This window comes from Cyprinus carpio, chromosome A12 (assembly GCF_018340385.1).
Source record: "Cyprinus carpio isolate SPL01 chromosome A12, ASM1834038v1, whole genome shotgun sequence".
NCBI lineage: Eukaryota > Metazoa > Chordata > Actinopteri > Cypriniformes > Cyprinidae > Cyprinus > Cyprinus carpio.
The window spans coordinates 7,330,595-7,357,271 of NC_056583.1; the positions used below are offsets into that span (position 1 = coordinate 7,330,595).

Below are 26,677 nucleotides of genomic sequence, written 5' to 3' on the forward strand. Positions count from 1 at the left end.
CAGTACATATACGATGTGACTGAACTATAAAATTCTTCACACTCTCTTTTTGCCTCTTCATGCCCAAACAGCAAGCATATGTCATTCTCCTTGGACCATTTAGCTCTTCAAATTGTTCTTCATTTTTCAAATGACTGCTGCCTTATTGATGGAGCATTTTGCTAGTTCACTGAACAGATGTATTTAATAAGTTTGCAGAACTTAAGCACACAGACTGATGGATTCTCAATGCATAATTTCAAAGACCAAAACCTGGATAAACTTCACAAAATAAATAACTTTATGGATCAATTTTTTTTTTAATTAATTAATCCTCTTAAAATGAAAGGTGTTGATCATTACATTACAATTACTACAAACAAAACTGTAACATGGGACCTCAACTTTGCATTTCTGCCTAAAAGTGTTTGTTCGAATACAAACAATAGATTTTGCTTATGCACACACGTTTTCTACTAAAACCAAACGTAAACCTCACAGCATTTTATTAAGTGAAAGATTGTGCGTATTTGTTTATCCAAGGCTAGCCTTTTTGAAGAAGAAGAAGAAGAAGAAGAAGAAAGAAGGAAAACTAGTCATCCCAGCTCGCTTGTTCTGCAGTTGCTGAAACATCGCATGAGCTAGGGTCCTAGGGATCCAATGTTAAGGTCTAGGTTATGGAGAGTGAGCAGTCAGTTTTTATTTTTCACTTGCTCTACACTGTACCACATGCAGTGTATGTATGTATGTATGTATGCATTTATTGTGGTGTTTGCATGCAAGGTGTTGTATTCAAGACCAGTAGCTTGCAATGTTTATGTTACTGTCTACTCCTGCTTTGGACTCTGAGGAGTTCAGTCATGGACAGGGCCTTGCCTATTCAAGGAAATTAGACTGGTCATAGATTTTAGGGAGGTTTCTAGCTACCAAACATTCGGCATGTGCAGTTGGTCACTTCATGGCTGATTATTCTTTGTCATTTCCACTGTGACAAAAGTTCAGATTTGCAATTTTGATCAGCATTTAATTGTTCATGCTCCATGCTACTGTGCCATGTAGGCACAGGGTAAATCAGAAAACAATTTCAGACTGTTTAAGCTTATCTGCCTTTGTCCTAGTTTTTGTTCAGTCAGTTGCTTTGTGTTCCATGTTTTGGATGACAACTGTTAATTTGAATGAATTAATTTTCTCACTCAAGCTCCACACAATAATGCCTTTGGAGCTAACATGACTACAAGTCATTGTGCCTATTTTGGGACAGGCTAATTTTGAAGAACTGTGTCAGACCGATAAAGCATATCTGCCTTTTATCGCTTTCATTGAGATTCTGCTCTATGAGTTTTGATGTGTTTCAGACAACAACAGTTCATAGTTTACTCGGTTACACATCATACAACAAAGCCTTTGGAGTACAGGAGCACTGCCCTCATCATTTCAACATACTCCCCGTGATGGTTGCTAGGAGGCCCGGCTTTTTGTGACACCAAAGAAGGACAATGATTATGCAAGATCACAGGATTTGCTTTTAGGGGCAAAGCTTATCAATTCTAGGTTCTTCTTTTTGTTCTTGCCTAAGCCCCTTGTACCTTCACAAAGTGAAGACTCCAGAATAAATGTGTCTTGGATTACTTCAATTATTAGCTGATTTTGGCTCAGTCTGAGGCTTTGGTGTCTTTTAGCATTATCATCAGATGAGTGTTTTGTTGCTGAGGCAAATGAATGAAAGAATTTCTGGCAGACAAACTGAACTTATGCATGATGCATACACATTTGTCTACAGCTTATGTCCTTTTCCTTTACATTCAGGACAGGGCAAAACATTCCTGTAGGTCTGTTTCATTGAGACTTTTGGATCTCATGGCAGTGGCTTCGTGTACCATTACACCTGATTCTTATGGGACTATTTTACTGGTGGGTGGATAGCTAAGGAATTTGTCCCTGCCCCTTTGAACCTTACTAAGGGTTACGCACAGATGCTATCAGACTCTGTTACAATGGAAACAACCCCAAGGTCTGTCACTGTGAGATGATTATAACTGACATGCTGTCAAAAGGTTGGGATACAGTTTTCAATGGTTGCCCAGTCTACAGAATCTGAGGGGTGATCATTTACGTGGCATAAGAATTGGCTTGAGATGATGGTGGTATTTCTGGCTTTGACTCACTTCCTTCCAGATATTCAAAGCTGTCATGTAGACATTAGACCAGACAACAGGTAGATTGTCTTATACATAAACCGTCAAGGGAGAATACATTCATGGCACATGTAGAGCTTAGCGTGGCACATTCTGCTTTGGGTATAGAATAAGTTTCTGTCGATAAGGTCAGTGCACATGCCAGGTCAATTGAATCTGGGAGCAGATATTGTCTCGAGGCATGGGTTGAGACCTGGAGAATGGAGGTTGCATCCTCAGATTGTGGGTCTGAGTTTCAGAGGGGCAGAGGTAAATCTGTTCTGCTGAATGACCCAGCACCCAATTTGGTTCTCTATATCTCTTCAGTTGCCTTTAGGGATGGACAGTCTGGCTCATGCTTGCACGAGGGTCCACATGTATTCATTTCCACTAATAAGTCTTCTTCTGCTAATAATTGCAAGAGTGGGAGAAAAAAAGAGTGCATCTTCTGTTGGTAGAACCTGTTTTTCTGTCACACATTTGGTTCTTGAATCTGGTGTCTCTCCTGGAGGAGCCTCCTTGGTAGATCCCAATCAGAGTAGATCTACTTTTGCAGGCCTGGGGGGCCCATGTGACATCCCCCTGTTCCATTCAGTTCTCTGCTAGTTATTTGCACATGAAATGTGGAAACTTCCGTCAGTTTGGTCTTTGGATGGGGCTTTTCAATTACTTCTGGTCTTTCGCCAGAAATCATTGAGGCCATTTTGAATGCAATATACTCTATGCTTCTGAGTGTTTGTAATTTTAATTGAGAGTGCAGTTTGAATCCAGTTTACTGCCCTTAATGTTTTCCTGCAGGCCCGGCCCCAGCAACATTTAAGATGTATGTGTGGGCAATTGCTGCTAAATATGCTTCAGTTTATGGTGTTTCTTTGGGGATGCATTCACTTCTGTCTTGTTTCCTGCATTCCTGTCCTGCTTTTGTCCCTAAAATCCCTTAAAAGGATTAGTGATTGGTGAATAGCAGGCCTTATCAGTGAGCCTTATCCTTTATGGATTTTTGCAAACAAAAGCTAGGTAACCTAGGTAAATAAAAAAAAAATAAAAAATACCCCAAGCTAGGTAAAGAGTTGTGTTGTTCCATTTATTTTCTTCACTCCCCACTGAGTTGCAGGAGGCTGAGAGACAGCACATTCTTTGTACTGTAAGGGAGTTAGTGCCGTTCACACCAATAATGATAACTGTAATGATAATTATAAAAATATAGGTATCATTTTAACAGCTTAGAACATACAGATTTTTAATGAATGTAATGGTTTTGATCACCTCTTTAAAAAGTGCTGAGTAGTCCCTCTAAAACAGAGTGTACAAGTTTGGGGCTTTGACTAAACTTGAGTGCGTTTTTGTACGTGATGTCACCCCCAGAGCCATATGAAAATATATGGATGCGTCATTTATTTCACTTTATTGCTTGCAACTTCATAAAACATGCTCACATCGTGGAAAAATACACATAATTATTTACGTTTAGTCAACTCAAAAGCTACTGAATGTACTTTAGTCTAATGAGCTTAATTTTAAAATATTAAATACATCTGAGAGATACATTCAGCATATTATGCATTGTAACATTTTCTGTTATCTGAATGAATAAATAAAAATAATGCATTGAAGCTAAGTGTAACATGTTGTGCTATTTAAAGCACATGATGAAGGAATATTATCCAAACATATTTTTTGAAAAAATAAAGCTACAAGGGATACACACAGGAGAATTGCAATAGCGAACATAGCACACACAATGTTAAAGCAAATAACTAGCAGAGAACTGAATGGAACAGGGAGAATAAATACTGGGTAAAGAAAAAAGACACACCTGAAACATAGAAATAAATTAGGACTCTACACAGGGCAGGTGAACAGGAAGAAAGAAACAACAAAAAGTCCATAACCGTAACACCAAGTTAATTTTTAAAGTTTGATTTTTAGTGGCATTGCAGACTTGCACTTAATGAGCTCTCAGTGTTGTTTAGTATTTATTACGTCAATAGTCTCTGCAAGTTGATTATCTGCCATGATTTCTTCTCTAGCCTGTGCCTCAAAATGACATTTCAATATCTCTCCACTAAGAACCGAGTTTCTCTGAGAGGCATCCATCTATTGATCAGCATTGTATTACATTTTTCTTTCTTTTCCCTCCATGCTGTTAGAGAGGTTTGTGTTTTACAAAAATCAAACTCTGTCTCTTCTAGATGCTTCTCTAGAATCACTGAACAGCACGGAATCCAAATCCAGCGTATTTTATTTCTTATTACACCTTCCGTTATCTTATTGTGCTCAATGCATCAGTGCATCTTATTCCAAAGGAATAAATAAATAAATAAATAAATACGTTTGTCTTTGTAATATTTCATCAATGTAATGACTTTGCCTCTAAAACTACTTTACTTTTCAGCCAAAGCTACAAATCCCTCGTTTTCAGCCCTTTCTGTGCAACCGACTGCCTCCTTTCTGGTATCGAATGGCCAGTTTTCATGGTCCAATGATTTCCAAATGGATAAAAAAATCAAGTCCTGCCCTATTCTCATTGAACATCATGTTTTACTAAGAATTAGTTTTCTGAGGCAAAATGAGTTTTAAATTGTGTTTTAGAGAACAGAAACTGAATGTTTTATCTTAATGTTTTAGTTTAATAATATAATTACGAAGATGACAACCAGTCTATCCTTGAAAAGGCTGCAACCTTTAAGTCTTAAAAAAAAAAAAAAAATGCATCACTGTAAAGCCAAAGTTTTGGGGTTACCAGTTACAAGAGAAAGAATATACACCACCAGCAATATTGGAGCTATTGCAGTAATACATTAAAGGGCAGTCTAGACAACTGATTAGACTCTAATTGGAGTTTGAGCCATTTGCTGGGTCTCAGCCTCAAGGACCACATTACTTTTGGGACTGACAATATAAGAATAACATTTTAGACATAATGACTTCTCAACGCTATGTGTACGATTGTATGATACTTGTTATTTTGCAAAGAGGCTATATATATATATATATATATATATATATTATTTATTTTTTTTTTTTTTGTCCAAATGGAGCTTGTTTCTTGGCATGGCTTCCATAGCAGAATAAAATAAATAAAATGCACATATCTTATTTCAGATGTTAAAACAATTGTTTTGGGCTTTATTTTTTTTATTAATTAATTTTATTTTATTTTTGTTATTTAAATGTATTGTCAATAAAAATGTTTCTTTTTTTGTGACTAATCTCACTTTACAGAAAAAAAAGAAAAGAAAAGGTCAATACGAGGTCAAATTAAAACTCGGTTGGCCTTGATTAATACAAAGGCAGACAATGAGTTTGTCCCTTTATATTGTGTCAACAATTAAGCATTAAAACCATGTTGAAGTAGTGTCCTTAAAGAAAAAAAAAAAAGATTTTAGATTTTTAGATTCTAGATTTTAATCTAAAAAATTAATTACTGGTTGAATGAAGTGGGTTTAAGATTACTGCAAAATTAGAAAACGGGCTTTTTCATAATCAGCACAAAGAGAGTTCTGCCTAGGGTTGGTTGGTATGAACAAAATCGTGATGGTACAAATATTTTCTATCACACTAACAGTATTGATCACAACATAGTTATCTTTGCAGGGAATTCAAAGATAATATAAATTACTGCATGTTATATAACCATGTGGTTAAATTAAAAACCAGTTTACACATTAAAGGTACTTCATCTCATTTGTATATTTCCTCTTTTTATTTGGAGCTTAATGGAATTAAATGAAAATATCTGAAAATATGCTGAATATTACTGAATCAAGTTGTGCCGTTGCTTGACCATAATTTTGTTCTAGTACAAAATCTTCACCGACTTACACATTTCTACTATTATACTTCCGAGTTCTACTTATGCCTGTTACGTTATGTTGTTTATATACCTAAATTCTCAGTTAACTTATGCAACTTTAGTTTTAGTGTGCATTGACTGGACATTATGAAACAAAGACAGAACTGAGTTTCATTGCTTCATTGCTTTCCAATGCTGATGTGGTTCTGATTTTTCAAATTGTTAAATTAAAAATAAAAAAGTCACCAGAGAAATGCCACATATACTATCTAAATGTGAATTGCTAAAACTATGAAATTATTGTTTTCTGTTTTTGTTTTAATGATTGTGAGAGTCATTTGTCCATGAAAAACTGTTACAGGGCGTTGTGGGTGGTTAATATACTGGTCTCTAGATATGGATTCGATTTCTTCTTCAATTCATGTGTATTTATTTCCATCCACCAAAAATGGTTGTAATTTTGGGGATCCTCCATTTAAAATGATTTTAGCCAGGCACAAAATGTATTTGCAGGAGCTGCCAGAACATAACCAAATTATTTCTAAAGCCACGTTTTAGCGAATAGACCTCTTACTCATCAAAAATTAATAATCAAAAATTAATAAATTAATAACTTCTTCAAAAAAAATAATGTCTGTCCATGCTTGCCCTCTTTTATATTAAATAACTAAATATGTGTGGAATAATTTATGTGAACTGCTCTTTGCTGCAAATAAGGCGATAAAGGGAAGGTAGCCACTCTACAGGAACACAATTTTAATTTTTTTTGTTATCTGTTTCTTATACTTTGTTATAAACTATATTCTAACAGCCATGCTGTATTTCAACATTATTAACAGCAGAACCTTGTGAGTGTTTTGATGTCATTGTTTCTGCTAAGACAATTCTTTGGCTCTTGCTAAACTACCCAAGCTCATCAGTTTTTCCTCTTTTCTGTCATTTTGCAGCATGTGAACTGATGACACAGGGGATCCTGGCCTTGGTCACATCTACAGGCTGCGCCTCGGCCAGTGCTCTGCAGTCCCTGACAGATGCCATGCACATACCACACCTTTACATCCAGCGTAACGCTGAAGGATCACCTCGCACCGCATGCCAACTCAATCCAAGCCCCGATGGAGAGCGGTACACCCTTGCAGCACGGCCTCCTGTCCGTCTAAGTGATGTCATGTTGACATTAGTTGGTGAACTGCACTGGCAGAAGTTCATCATCTTCTATGACAGTGACTATGGTGAGTGACTGATTGCAAGACAGATAAAATCCTGCTTTTGGGAGAAAAAAAATAAATACAAACAAAAGTTACAGGTTACATTCTGATGAACAGTTAATATTGAGTATTTGTTGAGGTGTGATTCCATGTGATAATTAGTAATTTGGTTAAAGCTGTGTTTACACTAACTGATTAATTTGTTGGAGTCTCTGAGCTGTTGGTTTTTGTAGTAGCATTGCTTGCTGCTCATTTGCATAAAGATTTAGTTTGTGTACTTATTTTTAATTAATTTAATAAGTTAATTAAATTAGAATTTTATATTAAGTTCAGAGCAAATTAAAGACATAAAGTACAATAAATACTATGTATACAGTAGATGCTTTACAATCAAAATAATACTTTAAGACTATAAATTATAATATTGTAGTATATTAATTGAATAAATGGTGGAAAAACATGACATTTTCCTGTTTTAGGCCAACATGAGCATTCTGAATCAGCGTGCAGTGTTCTCTTGAAGTATTATAGATTGGCTTGTAAGGGCTCCACACAAGTGCAGCATGAAGAACTAGTTCAGATGACTGCTTTACAAACCTTGATTTTACTTTACAGCCATGAAAGTGGCAATGAGAGAGTAAGAGATGTTAGAACTCATCCATTCAGAGCAGCTGCACAGGTCTGAACTTTAGAAAGGAATACTAGTATGTGGAATACATTCAGAAATGCCATTTGTTTGATACTTTGATCATAAGACGTTAGCGGTTAAGTAGAAACAAGGAACTCATTTTTTTTTTTTTTTTTCTCTCTCAAGTGTCCATATGGGTGGTCAGTACAATAACATGAGAAGGGCACATAAACCTGTGTACACTTGCCCTGTGTGAATCACTTTGTGTGCCCCTGCTCAAGGAAATAACTTCTAGTTACAAGACATAAAACAAAATTTTTTCAGACATTTTTCAGACTGGGCAATATTTTTTCCCCCCTTCATCTAAACAGCAATTGTAGGTATTTGAGGTAACATTCAATTTTGAAAGTTCAATTCATTTCATGTTTATTTTTATGGTGCTTTTTATAATACGAATCGTTGCAAAGCAGCTTCACAGAAAATGTAACGTTCTACATTATATTTAGGAGTAAGTGGTGACTATGTCAAGGTGATGTCCATATAGCAGGAATGTACAATTAAAAAAAAAAACATGCAGTTAGTTAATTATATGTATTCAAACAAATGGGGAACACTAACGTCAATGATTGTTGCAATTAAACTTATAGCAAAATTTGATAGATTAGTTTTGTTGTGCTCTCGTCTGTAACGTTAGTCTATCGGTGTCTGTGGAGGCGTGGAGAGAAGCACACAACAAAAATAATCCGTTGCAGGAACTTTACATACATTTAATTAACTATATTTAATTAACTAACACTATAACAGTATGTTAGGGTTGTCATCATCTGAGAACCTCTGAGGGGTTGGCATCATCTCTTCTCACATGTTCAGTCACTTTAGATCTTTGTAAGGAACGTCTATCCCATGGCAGAAACAGAGAAGCAAATAGAGAAAAATTGGCATAGCAGCTGTTCAAATCAAGAAAAAAAATATATAATTTATTCAAACAAAGCAAAGAATGATAAAGTGCATTTGATCAGATATAACTGAAATACAAGGTTATGAGATACATTCTGTGAATGCTTGGCTAAAAAGATGCGTCTTTAATCTAGATTTAAACATAGCAAGTGTGTCTGGACCCCTGATGTTATCAGGAAGGCTGTTCCAGAGTTTAGGAACCAAACACGAAAAACCTCCTTAAATCCACTTCATAACCCATAATCTATTTAATAGCCTATACATTCCACTAACTTTGCAGTTACATGTCAGCTATCAATCATTAAAGTATTAGTAGACTGCTTAATACCGTCATGACATGTTGTTGCGGTCACACTTCTATTGTGTTTGAGCAAGGAGCCGCAGGAGAACCATCAACAGTCTTTAATGAACCAAGGATAACCAGGAACACACACATAATGGGGGGGTGATGACATTCAAAGGCGTTCACAATACCAAACAAGATAGAACAGATCGAGCTAGAACTCAAATAAGGCAGATAAGGAGGGGCAGACAGGAGAGGAGGATAACTAATAATAAGAAACACCTGGAACAATTAGAACTAAACGGGGACAGGAACAGGAAAAAACAAATTAGGGACATGGAACAAGAGGGGAGCAGAACACAAAACATGGAACAGAGTCGGACAGTTGCAAAGTTCCTTCTAGTTAATAGAATATCTAAAGCAGGGGTCTCCAACCCTGCTCCTGGAGAGCTACTGTCCTGCAGATTTCAGCTCCATCCCCAATCAAACACACCTGAACCAGCTGATCAAGGTGTTTAGGGCTACTTGATAATTACAGACAGGTGTGTTGGAGCAGGGTCGGAACTGAAGTCTGCGGGATGGTAGCTCTCCAGGAGCAGGGTTGGAGATCCCTGGTTTAGATGCATGAAGTAATTCAAATGATTCTGAAAATACCAAGTGCTTTAAGTTACCAAGTACTTTATGCCATGTTTAAAAATGAATTGAAAAAAAAAAAAAAAAACCTTGTCAACTGTTAATTATAACTGATTTGCACCTTCCTGCTTAATCAATCAATCTTTATAACCACCTAATGTATACAGACACACTTACCCATACTAAAGGAATGATGGTTTGGGTTTTGCATGAACTTGATTGCAATTCATTAAGTCCCCTGTTCCCCTTTTTTTTCCTCTAAGAAAAAGAAAAGACCCCAGACATCTCACGTGTCTCTGACTTTCAGAAGTGATCTCTCAAAAAGAGGTGTCTGTGCTCAGATGCCAGAGTCTGTGATAGAATTCAGAAATCTCAGTATAGACTGAAATATTTCTCATTAAATTCTTCAAAGAATGAATGATTTGAGTTATGTTATCCAGATTCATTTAATAACACAATATTTTCACATTGAACATTTATTCTTTATCCCTCCAAGGAATGTTTTGAGAAACATCTGAGATAAAGTTATTACTTGCATGAAACATAGCTGAAAACACCTTTAAATTTTCTAAGATATGAAAGTGCAATCTTTGAACAATAACATTTACCTCTAGGTTCTCTCTTTCAATTTTTCACCTTATTCTGTAATATCTTTTTTTTCAGAATTTCAGAGAGAAAGAGAGAGAGAGAGAGAGAGAGAGAGAGAGAGAGAGAGAGAGAGAGAGAGAGAGAGACTATTTCCAGGTCAAAAGACAGATTCAGGCAATATATTTAAACTAGAGAGCTGACTTTATCTAAATAAATAAATATCTGGATTACACCATCATATATCTGCCTGTTAAATAATAATCAGATAATGCTGCTTTGTTTGAGGCACAAAGCCAGAAGCTTCATTTTGGTGTGCTTTTTATCTAACACAACCCTCAATGCAGCTGTGCTGTAAACGTCTTAAGATCTCAGAGCTGAAGTATTAAAGTCTATGTACTGATGCCACACAGTATGACACACACCCATTTTCCAAAGTCAAATCTCACCATGCACAAAATGCAAGTTAAAACTCTACATTAACTTTATACTGTTTATGATACATATAATAACATGACATCTCCTGACTTTTGTGCTTTTTTCAGTTGCAAATAAACATATACATGGCTACAGTCTAATAACACTGCAATCAGTACAAACTGGGCTACAATAATATGTAAATAGCATTTATGTAAATGATTGTGTTTTTGAGAAAACAACATTTATGCATGGTTAGTAAAAAACTACATCAAACCTGGAGCTTGTAGCCTAGAATTTTTGCTTCAAAATGATGTGAAAATCATCTTGTTTACCCACTCACAGAAAACAACAGATTGATTTAAATTTTCTGAGACACTTTTTGTTTAGAAAGGGCATATGCGAGTAGGCGTGATTGATCATGAATATTTGTGTGATTCACACCTGAGAAGACAAAGGCCGGCATAATGAGCTGCATAATGAGCCTTTCAGCCAGGTGTGTGACTGAGAGGGAAGAGTTACAAGAAAGAATGTGAGGACAAAATAAATGTATATATTTTTATGTTTGTAGTTTAATATATTTAATTATCCCATAAAATAACTTTATATAAATAACTATATATATACACTGACTCCCAGCTTTTGAATGGTATAGTGTATATTATTACACTTGGAGTAAGACTGGAGTAATGGTGCTGAAAATTTAGATTGGATCACAGGAATAAATTAAATTTTAAATTATATATTCAAATAGAAAGCAGTTATTTTAAATAGTAAACATTTTTTTCAATATTACTGCTTTAGCAAATGCAACTTTCTGTATTTTGAATCAAATAAATGCAGGCTCATGTGTCATGCTGAAATATATAAATGAACATCACATACCTGGCATTTCCAAAATGTATATTGTTTTTGTGCTCTGAAGGACATACTTTTTTGAAGAGTTGAAGAGTGTTCCAGGTTCTTGAGTGGGCTGCTTATTTGCATTGGCTCGCTTTGAAACAGGTTATTATTTATCTGAAATAAAAAAGTAAGCATGCTGTTTACGCAAATTAACTGCATTATTAACATTATTGTTATGGTCACTGATACTATTAGTAATTTATAGGAAAAAAAGAACACAATTACCACATAACACATTTATTGTCACTGATATTTACAGCTTACTTGATAGACTTTTTTTTTTTTTTTTTTTTTTTTTTACCTTAGATTGTTGAAAACAATGATGGGGGTGTATAACATGTTAAATATTTTTACAAGAGAGGATATTTTTGTGAAGAGGATTTTTTACATTCTTAAAAACACAACCATGCTTTGTATGTGGGCCTATACAATATATATAGTTATAAACATATATGGCTATATTTGTGAACAGAAAATAGCCTATCACAGTAAAGTTTTGTCTAACCATTCTTACTGACATTAAGCTAGCAATATTATAACTCGTATTACTTTTATATCGTATTTATATCGTAAGATGATGTAAATGAAACTTCATAATGTTTCACCTGATTATACATTTAGTTAGGAATTATAGTTTGGAAAAAGTCTAACTAATAAAATGTGTACAAGTTATATGAAAACTAATACAAGTAGATTAATAATAAAATACTTACTCATGTTTATTTCTGCTGGGTCAAGCAGCTTCATTCTTCTTTCTGAGGTAATCCAAATCTTATTCCTCTCAGCGGTCTTATTGAAGTGAATTATGTCTTATTCCTCTCAGTAACATTTACATTTACAGTAACATTTAAAAAACGTGAAGCACAGTCTCGCTGCTTTGTTTGCTGTGAAGTGGGCATTTACCCGCCGCAAGCTTCACGTGGACCATTATAATATCTATAGCGTGCTCGGCACGTGGGCGTGGTCGCATTAGATATAATGAAGAGAGACGTGAAAGACTGGACGTCGCATTGTTTTCATGTGGATTACTCTAACACAGAATATTTGTTTTCGATAAGATTTGCTCAGTTTAGAGTTAAAGTTAAAAGTAGACATGTCAAGCTTTCTATAGATCTGTCTCTCATGTCTCTGTGTTGAGTATTTTCTGAGTTACAGTTCATTTTAATGACGCATTTCTAAATGAAGATCACGCAGAACCAATGCAGCAGACAGCATACTCTGTTTTTTTTTTCTTTATTTTATAATTGCACAAAGTTTTGTTGTTATTATGTGTGTATACAAATAAAAGAAGACCCTTTACAGATTTGTTTGATGTATTGCTTTTATATGTACAATCAAAACTGAAAGTGTAATTTAAGTTATTTTCGGTCTTATCTGGAGAATTTGGCACAAAACGCGTATCCACATTAGTTGACTCCAGAGGGTTAAATCAAGGACTAAAAAGAGCATTTTTGGCAACTGCAGGTAATTTACTATATAAATATTTTGTATATTATTCTTTATGACTGTTATAGCACCACCTATGGTCTGATCTCCATAAAACTTTGCATGCTTGTTCAGAATCATCCGTCATATATGTGCTCATTTAGTTTCATGAAATTTAGAGTTTTTTGTTTAGGATTTATAGGCTTTTGGGCATGTTTGGACATATTTCCCATTTTCTAAATGACCCTGTTATAGCTATCCAAAAGGGAAAGTGGTTTTATTGAGGTTGAGCAAAAAACCTAGGACTAGTTTGTAAAAGTAGTTTGTTCATATATATATATATATATATATATATATATATATATATATATATATATATATATATATATATATATATATATATATATATATACAGTATATATATATATAATGAATGATAGATTAATTAATCCACATTGGACAAAAACACTACATACCGATTTTCAAGTCAATCAGACTAATGGTTGCGTAATTATAGCCATTTTCATGTTTTTTTCCCCTGTTATAGCATTCCGATTTTGTTGAAAATATCTCTTTCCATTCAAGAGTTATTTGCAAGTAAAAGTGGCCCCAACTCTTTTGAACGGTATGGCATCCCTTTGCGACAGTGCGTTGAAAACTGGAGGGTTTATATGTGTGTATACAGTGGGTACGGAAAGTATTCAGACCCCCTTAAATTTTTCACTCTTTGTTATATTGCAGCAATTTGCTAAAATCATTTGTTCATTTTTTTCTCATTAATGTACACACAGCACCCCATATTGACAGAAAAACACAGAATTGTTGACATTTTTGCAGATTTATTAAAAAAGAAAAACTGAAATATCACATGGGTGGGGGCGTGGATGAGTGTTTAATTTTATAATTTTATAAAAAGAGTTTAGTCTTTGCAACTTCACAGATTTTCTTTATTCACCAAGAGATTGTAATACTCCAAAGAGAAAGGAAAATATGAAATCGCATCATATGACCCCTTTAAATCTTTCCACCTTGTGTATTTATCATACCCTAGCAATGTTTACTCTGTTTTATTTGTCTTTGTCGGCCTTTCTGTCTTCTGGCTTCAGACCTTTTCTGCTTCTTTGGCCATACAGGTACTGATTCTCTTGTTGCCTCTGTTGGTAAATTACAACAAAATGTTTGTTCTATTATCAAATTTTTGTCCTTTGCCACACCAAACACTATGCTACTAGTGTATCTATAGAAGTGGCAGCCACTGATTATTTCCAGTGTTCAGCAAAACACTGCGGGTCACATCATTTTAGCAATGGCAAATTACATTATATGCAGCTATTAAAAGTGTTTTAATAATAAAAAGAAAAAAAAAATATTATGAGTACAGTCTTCATCTCATTTGTGTCACCAATCAAAACTCACACATTCAAGAAATGTTACAATTTTTTTTTTTTTTAATTAGCACCTGAATTGCACTTCTAACATTACAATATTTCTAAATGATTAACTTCTCTCACTTTGAGTGAATTTAAATAACATACAGGCTCCCACAAATAACATTAAATCAAGTAGTGTTGTGCATATGCATGTGTCACTTTCAATCTATGCAATACTGATTTTTTACATACTTTAATTTTTGACAAACTGTTACAATGTGCAGAAAACATGACTTCTAAAGATGTAATTTAGGTTCTGTGTTAGCTAAATTTGCAATCATGTTTGAATTGTAAACCACAGTGTGCTTCCATAGTCTTCAGTAAGGGTGTAATCCTACTAGACACAGTTGCCTTGAACCGAGCCTGAGCACGATTATCCCCCCTCCCCACTCCCCCACTGGTCTGCAGTCACACTTGCACTAAACATTCCGGCCCAGAGCACACTTACAACCACTTTCATAAAAAATAATAAATAAATAAATAAAACTTTTGCTAATAGACTTCCTAATAAATTTATTATTTATACCATGCAGCGATTTTCACTTCCATGTATCAGAAGATTATTACAGAGGCAGCTGATGTCAATGAAAGAACTTGCAGCTTTACTCACAAACTTCAATTCCTGTTCATCAATAACATGAGAATCAGACCTGTTATAAATCTAAACATACTTGATTTAATTCAATTAATTGAGAAGTCTACTGTAGTAGTAGTAATGTTGTAATGGTTGTAATGATATGATGGTAGTGCACACAAAATAGTAGCTGTTCCATGCTACAGTGTGGTTAACGATCAGACTACATGCGTACCGCGCCCGAGCCCAACTGAACCATGCCATGGCCCACCAGGGACAGGGACGGACCACACCTAGGCATGCTATGAAGCAATCACACTAGTCAAACAAACTGGGCTTTGGGGGTCGAACATGCTTGGGCACGTTTAGATTGCCAAGTGTGAGTACACCCTAAAACTGATGTACAGTCACACTCATTGTCAATCTCATCAACGCAAGCTCTTTGCAGCAAGTTGCCACCATCAGCTGGCATCTACATGAAACATGATTAAATCTGAAACATTTCCTGTGGATATATATATATATATATATATATATATATATATATATATATATATATATATATATATATATATATATATATTTTTTTTTTTTTTTACTCTAGCAAGAGTGTGGGATTCTTTACACTCTAAAAAAAAAAAAAAAAAATCAAAAGCTACATCCTCTGTTTGACTGGTTGTGAATCAAGTGTGTTAAATACCAAGAATTTGGCATATATAACCTCAGTCGGTGACGTCATTGAAATGCTGCACCTGAGAGGTTATAAATAGATGTGAAACGGACACACTAATGTCACCCCCCCACCCACCTCTCCACAAGAGGTGGTGTTGTTTTATCTGAGGGCAAAGGCATCTTGAGTGCTGTTCTTTACAGTATTTAGGGGTTGAATGGGATTCAATCGCAATGCAGGTACATCTGTCTCCTGCACATGTTGAATCCATTCTAAACAATCTGAAGAATATCGGGCTAGGCCAGAAAGTTACTACCCGTTACATTCGGAAGGTTCTAGGTCTCATGGTGGCTGCATCCACTTGAAAACTATGGGCCTCCTGTGCATGAGACCATTTCAGTTGTGGCTCAGAGCCATGGGATTTCATCCAAGGGCCAATCCCCAGAGCAGTGGTGGAAAGAGTACAGAAAAAAATATATACTCAAGTAAAAGTACTATTACCTTCCAAAAAATGTGAGTAAGAGTACTTGAGTAAGAGTAAAAGTGTAGCTTATTTGAAAGTGCTCATGAGTAGTGAGTATTCTGAGCTGCAGATTCTACCACTTACAATAATAAAATAATAATAAAACTTATAATAATGCTATACACTGCAATTTAAACGTTGGAAAAAACATTGTACATACTGCAGTTCACATTATCTTTTTTGTTTGTCAGAATGAATGAAGAATATCTATCATCCAGCAGTTTTAATTTTGACTGCCAACTCTTCAAAATACATCAAAACAACACTGAAAATCTATTATGATGAAAAGTGATGAAAAGATGAAAGAGTTATTCTCAGTACACTCATAATCATTTAAATCATAATGTTTGAAAAGATAGATTTAAAATCAGGTGTAAGGCCATTGAGCCAGATCATGCTATTGTTGCACATAAAATATTAATGTTTAGAACAATGCAAAGAATACAAAACCATTAGAAACTAATATGAGAGTTCATCACACACCATGGGATGGGTTAAGAGCTACACACTGCTACATATCCTTAAATTGTTATGCTGATAATACAAATTGTAAGGGGAAAAATGCATTAAACTGGGAAGTATTTCAGGGGGAAATTTTTCAAAAGAAAACACACACACACGTCTCTTTGCAGGGCCGTGGCAGTCTGGGCGAATAAGCTGCTCTATCAGCAGCATTTACAATTGAATGGAACAAAAAGTGTTGAACTGCTGAAAACCTGTTTGTGCTAATGCACTTGCTAAATGAAGGCAGATTGTATAAAATCGATCAAACAAAAAATTTTGTTTATTAACGAGCTGCAATTTTATCACATCATGCATTGACAGAGATATAATAATGCCACGGGTCATCAGTAAGGTGCATACTGAATCTGGTCCTCCAAATTTTAGTACATTTAAGCCATGATATGCTTTTATTTACATTTCCAAGCATTTTAGGGCCCCGACACACTTTTTTGTAGCGCTCAGCCTCATCGCGCGCTCAAATTCATGAGGAGTAACGAGCTGCCGACTTCTCCAAGTGACTGCTGCAGGATGCATGCGAGGGAGTGACACGGCAGAGCAGATTGTGCGCCTCCTGATATACTGAAGTTAATGGGAGTGGAATTTACCGTATCATGAATGTGACAGTTGCAGGAGTTACATTGTATGCAATACCCACAACCTCACTTCAAATTTCAGGCCCTGTAGAAAAGCTACCATATACAGATCATCAGTGTTGGGTAAGACATTTAGTAACACATTACTGCAATTTGATATATTTTTTTAGTAATGGGGTAATTTAATGTGTCATAATTTCCTAAATAGTTATTAGAGTATATAGCGTCTTGCAGGGTGCAATAACTCACTTTTTTCTATAATTGGGTAATCAATGGTATTGGCATTTTATTTTAAGTATTTGACTTTAATGTATGTGTATGCAGATGTTTATAATGTGTATTTGTACACAAGTGTGTACGGATATTGTATGTTTCTGTGTATATATGCACTTATACATATGTATATATAGGTATTTATCATTATTTTTTTTTTTTTTTGTTTTTTTTTTTTTTTTTTTTTTACTTATTTGCTGGCATGGGGTGGGGGGTTGTTCTGTAAAAATGTGAAAAGCTTTAAATAAAATATATAAAAAAAAAAAATAGTTATTAGAGTATAGTTCCAAGCCGAGGTTTCTATATGTTACTGCTGCATAATTCAGAACAGTAATTTGATTTGATTACTTTTGAAAGGAGTAATTTAATTACATTTCAGGAGTAACTTGCACAATACTGCAGATCATTTAGTGAGCAGAAATCTGAAATTGACCTTAACATATTAGAGGAAGATGCTGAAAACTCGACTGTATTGATGCTTATTGATGAAGAATGCAGTCCAGCAGCCATGATTATAACCAGTTGATGGTTAAAATCACCCTTCCTTTTTCCTGCTGTGACAAATGTAAAAAAAAAAAAAAAAAAAAAAAAAAAAAAAAGTGAGGTCAGAAGCATCATTTGTGTGTGGGAATTGGAAAAACTAGCCTATGGCAACAGAGCGAGAAAGAATCACACTGAAACTGGTCTGAAAATCCACATAGATCTGTACCTGTGGGATTTTGCAGGCAGGAGCAAAGCAAAACAAAAATTGTTGGTGTGAGCGGGAAGAAATATAACTTATTTTTAGCGAGAGTGGGACAGATTTCTGTAGGACTGAAAAACTGATCCACAAAGAACTCTACTATAGAATCATAAGCGCCACAGTGAGTGATTCTGCCATTACATGCGCAAACATGCACACTCATTTTAATGTTTCCCTCAAAAGCCATCTCAGTATCACTGTCTCTGATGAGCTAAAGCATTTAAAAGATATGGGACATTTATTCAAATTAAGGTTTTTGTTGGGGTTTATTGGGAGCAGATGGGGCTGGGGTCTGGTGGTCCTGGGCCAAGCTCAGACCGGACTCCCACTGACAGCTGAATGATAATGATTATGGAGAGACCTTAGATTTCCATGCTGTTTCCCATCTCTCCCCTGCATTCCCCTTGTGTCTCAAGCTCACAAATCAGTGTCACACACCATTTCTCTTCTCTCTCTCTCACAGACACTGTCCTTTACTCTGAAACATCAAACACACTCAAGAACAAACGCACACAGCCAGGCCTCTGAAAGATGTCCCGCTAACTTCCTGTGATGCTACAAGTAGGCTGGCCCAAGTCAAACCTCTGTCCAATTGGGAATTATGACCATTTGATTGCATTTGTGTGTGTGTGCTTCATCACCTAGGAATGAATAAGAAAAGTCAAATACTAACAGCATGAAGGTCTAAACAAAGTCACTCAGCCGTCAACACTGCAGTAAGCCTCACAGTTTGTTGCTTATGTATTCCAACACTTTCTCTCACATGTGACTTCATTGCTCTTTCTTCACAGTAGTGTCCTTTTTTCAATGACTGTCATTCACTATTTGGCTTCTGCACTCCCTTTGGAGTGGATGAATACTGTTCTCATAGACACCTCCTGTATGAAGTCCCATTTCCCACTGAAATGCTCCTCTTGTATTCTTTGTGTAGCCAACATTGAGATGCCCTATTGTTTTGTAGCCTACAGCCTATTTCCGAGGTGAATCACAGTCTTTATGAAACCAGAAAAGCAGAGACCTCCAGAATGTGCATGTTCTATTCACAAGGCTGTTTGCCTACAGTACCTGGAAATTTTGCAGTAGTGCATCAATGCCAGACCCAGAGGACTGATGGGTTACAGCAAGGTTCCTCAAATCTGGCCCTGATGGGATACTGCCTTGCAGAATTTAGCTCTTGCCCTAATCAAAGACACCTGAGCAAACTAATCAAGTTGTTTAGAGCTACTCTGTGTGTGTGTGTGTGTGTGTGTGTGTGTGTGTGTGTGTGTGTGTGTGTGTGTGTGTGTGTGTGTGTGCGTGTGTGTGTTCTGTTTGCAAAATTGAGCAAAGCAGGCAATACAATACTGTGTCTAAAATTTCACATAATATTAACTTCTTGTTGGTTGAACTATTGTTTAAAATCAATATCGCATTTGCAATTGTGTAGATATTCGAGTGAAAAAAACTGCACTCTTGCTTGTGTGATATTGCTAAACTATATCATACATAGTTTATATCATATTTAAACCCATACACGTTATTTTTCCATAATTAATCACACCAATTAAATTGTTAAATAGATATTAAGTAGACATAATTACTTTTACTTTTAAGTGTTTCATCTGAATAAATGTTTAGAGATTATCAAAATGTTTATTTGAAGTGTCAGTTTTTTGAATTATTATTAGTCAAACCTGAACACACACACACACACACACACACTACACACACACAAATACATTAAGACAGAGAAAAGTCATATCTGCATATATTACGAAAATATTGATAAAACATTGTGCTCGGTTTAAGGCTATATTTTTTGTTCATGTTTTTTATAGGACACACTGCAGCGTATATGTCAGTTGATGTTACTAACCTTTGTAGATGCATTTTCAGATGTGATACGTTCTAATATTTTATTTTATTATTTTATTATATTTTTTTTTTACATTATTTGCTTCTTGTGGGATGTTCTTAATGTTGTTGATTATTATGAACTAATATAACCAAATGTGAGAACATGTACACCATGGCTCCTGCCATGTTTCATAATGTAATGTAATGTAATGTAATGTAACATTACAATAGATAATAATGATGTCCTTTTTTGTGTATTTTGTGTATTTTGTGATGACTGATGAGCAATGGGCTGCTGCTGCTTGACTAAGTAAACAAAGACAAAACTACAATAGCATATTTACAGATGAAACTGACCTGACCCTTGAAACCCTGAACAGCTTCTCTGCTCCACCTGTGCGCTTCCACAGCCTTTTCATTCTCTCTCTCGCATTGATTACTCTGATCCAAACCGTTTGGCGAAGGCGCGGAGAGCGCGTGAGCCCAAGTATTGCTAGTCACGACTACCCGATTCATGATTTATTAGAGATTTAATTATCGAATGGCGGTTTCGGAAATAATCACTTTAGTACATTCGGCAGGCAATTATACAATAATAATAATAAAATAGCGGGCCAAATCGGCTGCCAGGCCACCAGGAATTGTCCCGGTTCTCCCGATGGCCAGTCCGCGGCTGATTTCCACAGACACGCAGAATGTGCAGGATTCATATTATTGTCTTTTTGCGGCTTAATATTCACAGACACTAGTCCATATTGCTGTTTGATTCAAGTGTACTGGCCAACTTTTGATTTATTCGTCCAAAATGTTGCATATTCCGTCCGCGTTAGGCTATAGGAGTTCCATTTTTTATGAATGGATTCTACGAACCAGTCTGTGTTTTCGGCATGGCAGAAATTATAGGGCCATATGTCTCAGAATAGTAAGTGCAATGTGGGAAAGAAATCAATTAAATCTGTATGTGGATGTGTGTAAATATTAAAATGTAATCCCCTTTGTAATAGTTAACATTTTCATAAGTAACTGTAATTTAATTACACATTTTTTCTTAGTAACTGTAACTGATTACAGTTACATTTATTTTGTAATTAAATTACGTAATGCCATTACATGTAACTAGTTACTCTCCAACACTGCATGTTTCATACCCTTCTGACAATTTGGAATGTACGCACAATACGTCATCAAATAGTATGATAAGAGTCCCATCTAAATCAACAAGCACATATGAGACGCAGATATAGTAAAATCATATAAGAAGAGAAGTAGTCGAGTCTGAAGTTTATTAAAATGCGACTCGAGTCCGAGTCACTAATTTGAGTACAAATCTCTTTTGGGTACTAATGTTGAACTTTATTCTTGTACAAACAGGCTCTGTATTAAGCAGTACACAAAGTACGGAATGAAAAGTGTTTCTTTTGCTACATGAAGAAGTCTGTATATTTGACAAATATTGCATCTAATCTACTTCATTTCTGATAAGGTATGCAAACATAGTGCACTAAGGGAAGTTATGTTATAATGTTAGCCAATGTGTTCAGTTTTAAATAAATTAAATTGCACCAGAATAACATCGAATAGCAATAGCTCCTAAAGTAACTTACAGTTTACAACTTTCCACAATAAAAGTCAAAAAATATAATATACAGTATTAACCTGACTACATTTGATTATTTATTTATTATTTTTTTTTTTTTTTCATGGTTGGATCTGTAAAAAAATAAATAAAAATAAAATAAAATAAATAAATATCTCCTTAAGATATCTACAGTCTTTTTCTGAACCCTAGTAGGCACTGACATGTTCTCTTCTCTCGTTTTCTGCTTATGGTTTTATCAAATTAGCTATAGAAACCAGAAGAGTGTGACATGATAGAGTTATATATGAGCCAAGGTCAGATGTGCTGTTGTTAGTTGGCTGTAAGTGTATGCAAGCTAAAACTGGGGTGCTGATAATGCATCTTTACTAATTTAACTTCTGAAATTTGATAAATTGTATTATGCCAGTTTTTAAATACCTTTCTGGTTTTTCTAAATTGTATTGAATATATCAGTGGTTCTTAATTTCAGTCCTCGTGGACCACCGTTCTTCATATTTAGCATGCCTCTCTTATTTAAAACACCTGATGCAGATAACCAGCTCATTAGAAGAGAGCTCCATGCATTAACTGTGTTCCATCTGACATGGTCCCTACACAGTGTTCTTTGCTCCCTACTTCCTAAGCATGGGAAATCACTTTGAAACACTTAGAATTATCCTATAGGCTAATTCCATTTTTTCTCAACTTTGAACTTCTTCAAATTTGTTATAAATAATTTTAAATCAACTTTATAACAAATAGGCTAGGGTGGCTAACTAATTTCCTTCATAATAGGAATATAACGAATACCCTAAATCATAAATCACGAATATGACAAAATACAATTATTCTATAAATATATTAATTATAAATAATAGTTTTGTGTCAAATGGATGGGAAAATTAGAGTGCCTTGAATTTATAAAGTGATGTTTTACAACTCGAGTAATGTCACAAAAAATAAAATAAAATAAAATACCTTTTTTTTTCTTAGAACCGATTCATTTTTAATTTTTGATTTTTGATTTTAGTGGTTTTTTGGTTTATTTATTTATTGTTTATTGTTTATAAATTAAACATATTCGAAACACATTGCTGTGACATTATTTATTAGGAACACCAACATAGCAGGAAAAAGAAGAAGAAGAAGAAAAAAAAAACACAACTAATGTTTTCTGTTGAAGTAAGCACATAAGAAAAGTAAAACAGAACTTAACGTTTCAATAGGTAAAAGTGCACCAGTGTTGTCTGCAGCGTTGTGGAGCGGAAGTGGCTGCAGGAGTGCGGGTATGCAGCTTAACCTTTTAGCAATACTTTTAGCCAGACATTTAATTTCCAGACTGCCATGATGTGTACATTAACCAGCATATTAATATGTTGCCACAATCTAATTTTATCACACAATTCAGTGCCAGTCACTGGACATTTCACTTAGAAACTGCAATGAAATGTGATACAAACAATGCAATCTCATTCTGCAGATATATACCCACTGTACCCACAGAACAAAATAAAAATAAAAATAAATATAAATCATGACACTGGAATGTTTAACAAAACCTGCATCTGCTATGGGGGAAAAGTGCTTACAGTGCCTATTGTGGACATTTCACCTGAAAGTGCAGGGGATTTTGCAGATTATGTAAATCAGTCTCAAAGATGTTGTCATAATTATGGCATAAAATGGCACTGTGCATGAAATGTGCAGAAAAAAGCTTGCCATTAGCTTGTTCTTCATCTGTTGTAGCAGTTGTATTCTGCTTCCCCTATACATGGGAGGTTTGTTTAGGTTTTGTTTGTGTCTGCATAATACAGTTCATGATTTGATTCATCTCAGTAGTTTATCACTGTGAATGGGGTGAAGTTTCATCAAGTTCAGTAGGCTGATGGCAATTCCACTAGCAGGGTTTTCTTTGCTAGTAAAATGGTCTAATTACTCATAAATGAAGACATTGCTCACTATGTAAATTAATGAATTGCTCATCTTTAATTCTTAATTAGGAGCTATTTCAGAACCCACTTAAGTATTGTTTGACAGCTCATGCATATTTAGGCAAATATGTATAAGGGCAAATTAACATACAAAAAATCAGTACATACAAAATGACTCAATTATGCAGGATGAGCCAGAGCTCAGTGCACAGACATCGAAAAGCTTTTATGCATGCTAAAAAGTGGTTTATTTTTTCCATACTGAAATAGACTGCTTCATTTTATGTCTACATACATAATCACATGGTTGTTTCTAAGGTGTAGCTAGGTGGTTGCCCCCAAACCTCCTCCACTAGCTGAAAATCATTATCACTGATCTAATAGAAATATAACAACACAGGAAGACTCCTCATCAGGCTGTATGATTTGAGGTATCATTCATGTTGCTAGGATGCACAAGTTTTACACTGAAATATAATACTTGGGGTTGGGTTTTTTATAGCAAGTATGAGCAATGATGACAGTGACGAATGCCTAAGCAGCTATACCACTAAGACCACATGACAATATTCAACTTTAAGTTATGACCAAGCGACTAATTAAAGGAGTATATGGTAGTATGCTATTTTTATTTATTTATTTTATTCAGTTTTATCACTACAATGGTTGGAGGTGTCAACCCCCATATCACTTCTCAGATCTTACTGGAAGCCACTACAGCTACAATGTCTTTATCTTTCATTTTCCTTTTTCTACTTATTGCCTTGTTCTGTGGAAGAGGTACAAGCTTGCCCATCTGGCAATCATGTCAGATTTTGTTTCTCACATCTGGATCAAACCAATATTTAAGTTCCATTGTGTCACTGTCATTCATGACTTCAATTCATATCTTATCTTTTTCAAATCTCACCTCTAGTCCTTCAGACACATTCTTGGATGAACTGGGAACTCTTTTTTGAAAACAGCATTCCACCTGTCCCTCTGGGTGATGTCTCATCCAGATTCAGACAGTGATCCATCATGATATTGTTTTCAACTGCAACCTTGCTTTGTCAATGATCTTTGCTACACTTCTACAATATTCAGCATTCAGTATCAACTCTTTATTGTCTCATTTTAGCATTTCTTCTTTCCCCTACCCATCCACAGTATATTCACTCAAATCCATGCACCTCCTAGTTTCCCAGGATTTCATTATATTCTTTATTCACCCTTATTTGTTCCAGAGGAACTTTCCTATTAGCCAGTCAGGTTTAGTGCAAAGGTTAGAGTTAAAGCTCCTGTAGGGTTGTGAATTTAACAAAATTCTAACCAACCTATTTATGGGGTTGTCAGTGGACCACCAAATTATTTCATCCAGGAATATCTTACTTGACGAAGTCACAGTCATCAGACCATGATGTTCTTTGATGGTCTACATCAGGGTTGTCCAATTCTACTTCTGTTGGGCCATGGTCCGGCTGAATTAATCTCTAACACACTCGGCGAATTAGAGGACGCAAATTTTACATTTCAGTTGTTGTTTCCTTTACTTTCTCTTCAAGTTTTCTCATTGCATTTTTCTCTCTCTCTCTCTCTCTTTTTTTTTTTTTTTTTTTTTTTTGCAAGACTGTCTTAATACAATGTAACTTCCCCAACACATGATGGTTAATGAGATGGGTACAATGGAAGAGCATTAGAGAAGGGTTCCTGTGCACTCTTATAATTCAAGCGGTAATTTGTTTTCTCTAATTAAGCGTTCAATGAGCCCACAAGTGACATTGTGTGGACACCTGCAGCTCCAGTATCTGGCCTGTTTATTGTACCTTAGTGTTCTGTTTCACCCTTTGAAGTCTTTTTCTTATTTTTCCAAACCTAATTGGCCAGGAAACACTGTGTGTAAAAGACAACAGTGAGATGAAGGGCTGTGTGTTAATGACCCTGGATTCTTTTTAAAGTCAGATGCTTGTCAAAGAGGAGAGCGATATCAACACAGATTTGTTTGTGTTAGATTAGATGAGAAAAGGAAATTTGACTATAACTGATGTCATAGAAGTTGTGCAGACAGTGCTCTTGCAATGCAATGATAGATTCTAAAGATACAAAAAGTAATGACTTACTATTACCTTGAAATCCTGTATTAAAATGTGGTGACTTATCGCTAGATATGGACAGAACAGTGTGACATTATGAAATGGCCACAGATGTCAATCTGACACATCTATACTGAATACTATATAAAAAAAGACGCTACAACCTAAAACAAAATAATATAAATGATTGTATTTCTTCACAAAGAAAAGTGACTCAGATATCTCGGTGTTGTTTGTCTGTCTCAACTTCTACCAATTAAAAATCCTGTACACTTCTTCACTTTGAAATAATTCACTTTCACCTTCATCATCTTGAGCTGAGTTGAGTTCTGACAGACAATTTTTATTCATTCAAGATATTACAAGCGGATTGTTTCTTTGTATTCCTTGACACAATGATGTAAATTAAATTTCATCCAAACTTTATTCTAGTTCAGGTGTCGTCTAGAAAGCATATAACATGAAAGTCATTTTACCAGAATATATTTCAAAAGAAGATTTTAGCTTATGTGCCTATTTAGTATTAATTGCTTTTGCACCCTTGATTTGACCTTAGATAGGGAACAGATAAACAGTTAACAGCCTGAACATGATTGGAGATCCAACTACTGACATTTCAGCTCATTAGTGGGGTTTCCTGAGGCAAGCGTTACTATTCATACAAAGGGTTAAGAATTTCAAGAAGCCCCTTAAGGTTATTATTTATTTTTTTATATATTTATTTTTATTTTTTCCCCAAAGACAAGTACCACTCATTTGAATTTGTACATTGATATAATGCACCAGTAAATACCATCACTATAACTGATGTTTTTATTCACACACTTCCCTTCTTATCTTTGTCACATATCCAGAACAAATGCACCTCACCAATATGTCTGACTCATCCTTCTAACCTGAGCATCACTGATTAATGGCACAGGCCTTGATTCTCCATTGCTGACTGTCAGGTGTCTTCCAGG

The 26,677-nt window shown here is 35.2% G+C and overlaps 1 protein-coding gene and 1 long non-coding RNA gene across 5 annotated transcripts in view; one reads left to right on the forward strand and one right to left on the reverse strand.

The window, feature by feature from the left end:
- LOC109110240 (glutamate receptor ionotropic, delta-1-like) overlaps nt 1–26,677 on the forward strand; it is a 443,260-nt gene that overhangs the window by 221,893 nt on the left and 194,690 nt on the right. For all 3 annotated transcript variants that reach the window (XM_042767362.1, XM_042767361.1, XM_042767363.1), the window contains exon 3: nt 6,897–7,181. In XM_042767362.1, coding sequence (XP_042623296.1) covers nt 6,897–7,181 — 285 coding nt within the window. The remainder of the gene's footprint in view (nt 1–6,896; nt 7,182–26,677) is intronic.
- Nucleotides 8,548–9,246, reverse strand: LOC122146972. Of its 2 annotated transcripts, none has more exons than XR_006161310.1 (2): nt 9,071–9,246; nt 8,548–8,681 (listed from the first exon to the last, which is right to left on the reverse strand). It is a non-coding gene; the product is annotated as an uncharacterized LOC122146972 (long non-coding RNA). The 2 variants fall into 2 exon arrangements; XR_006161311.1 differs by having other exon boundaries at nt 8,548–8,732.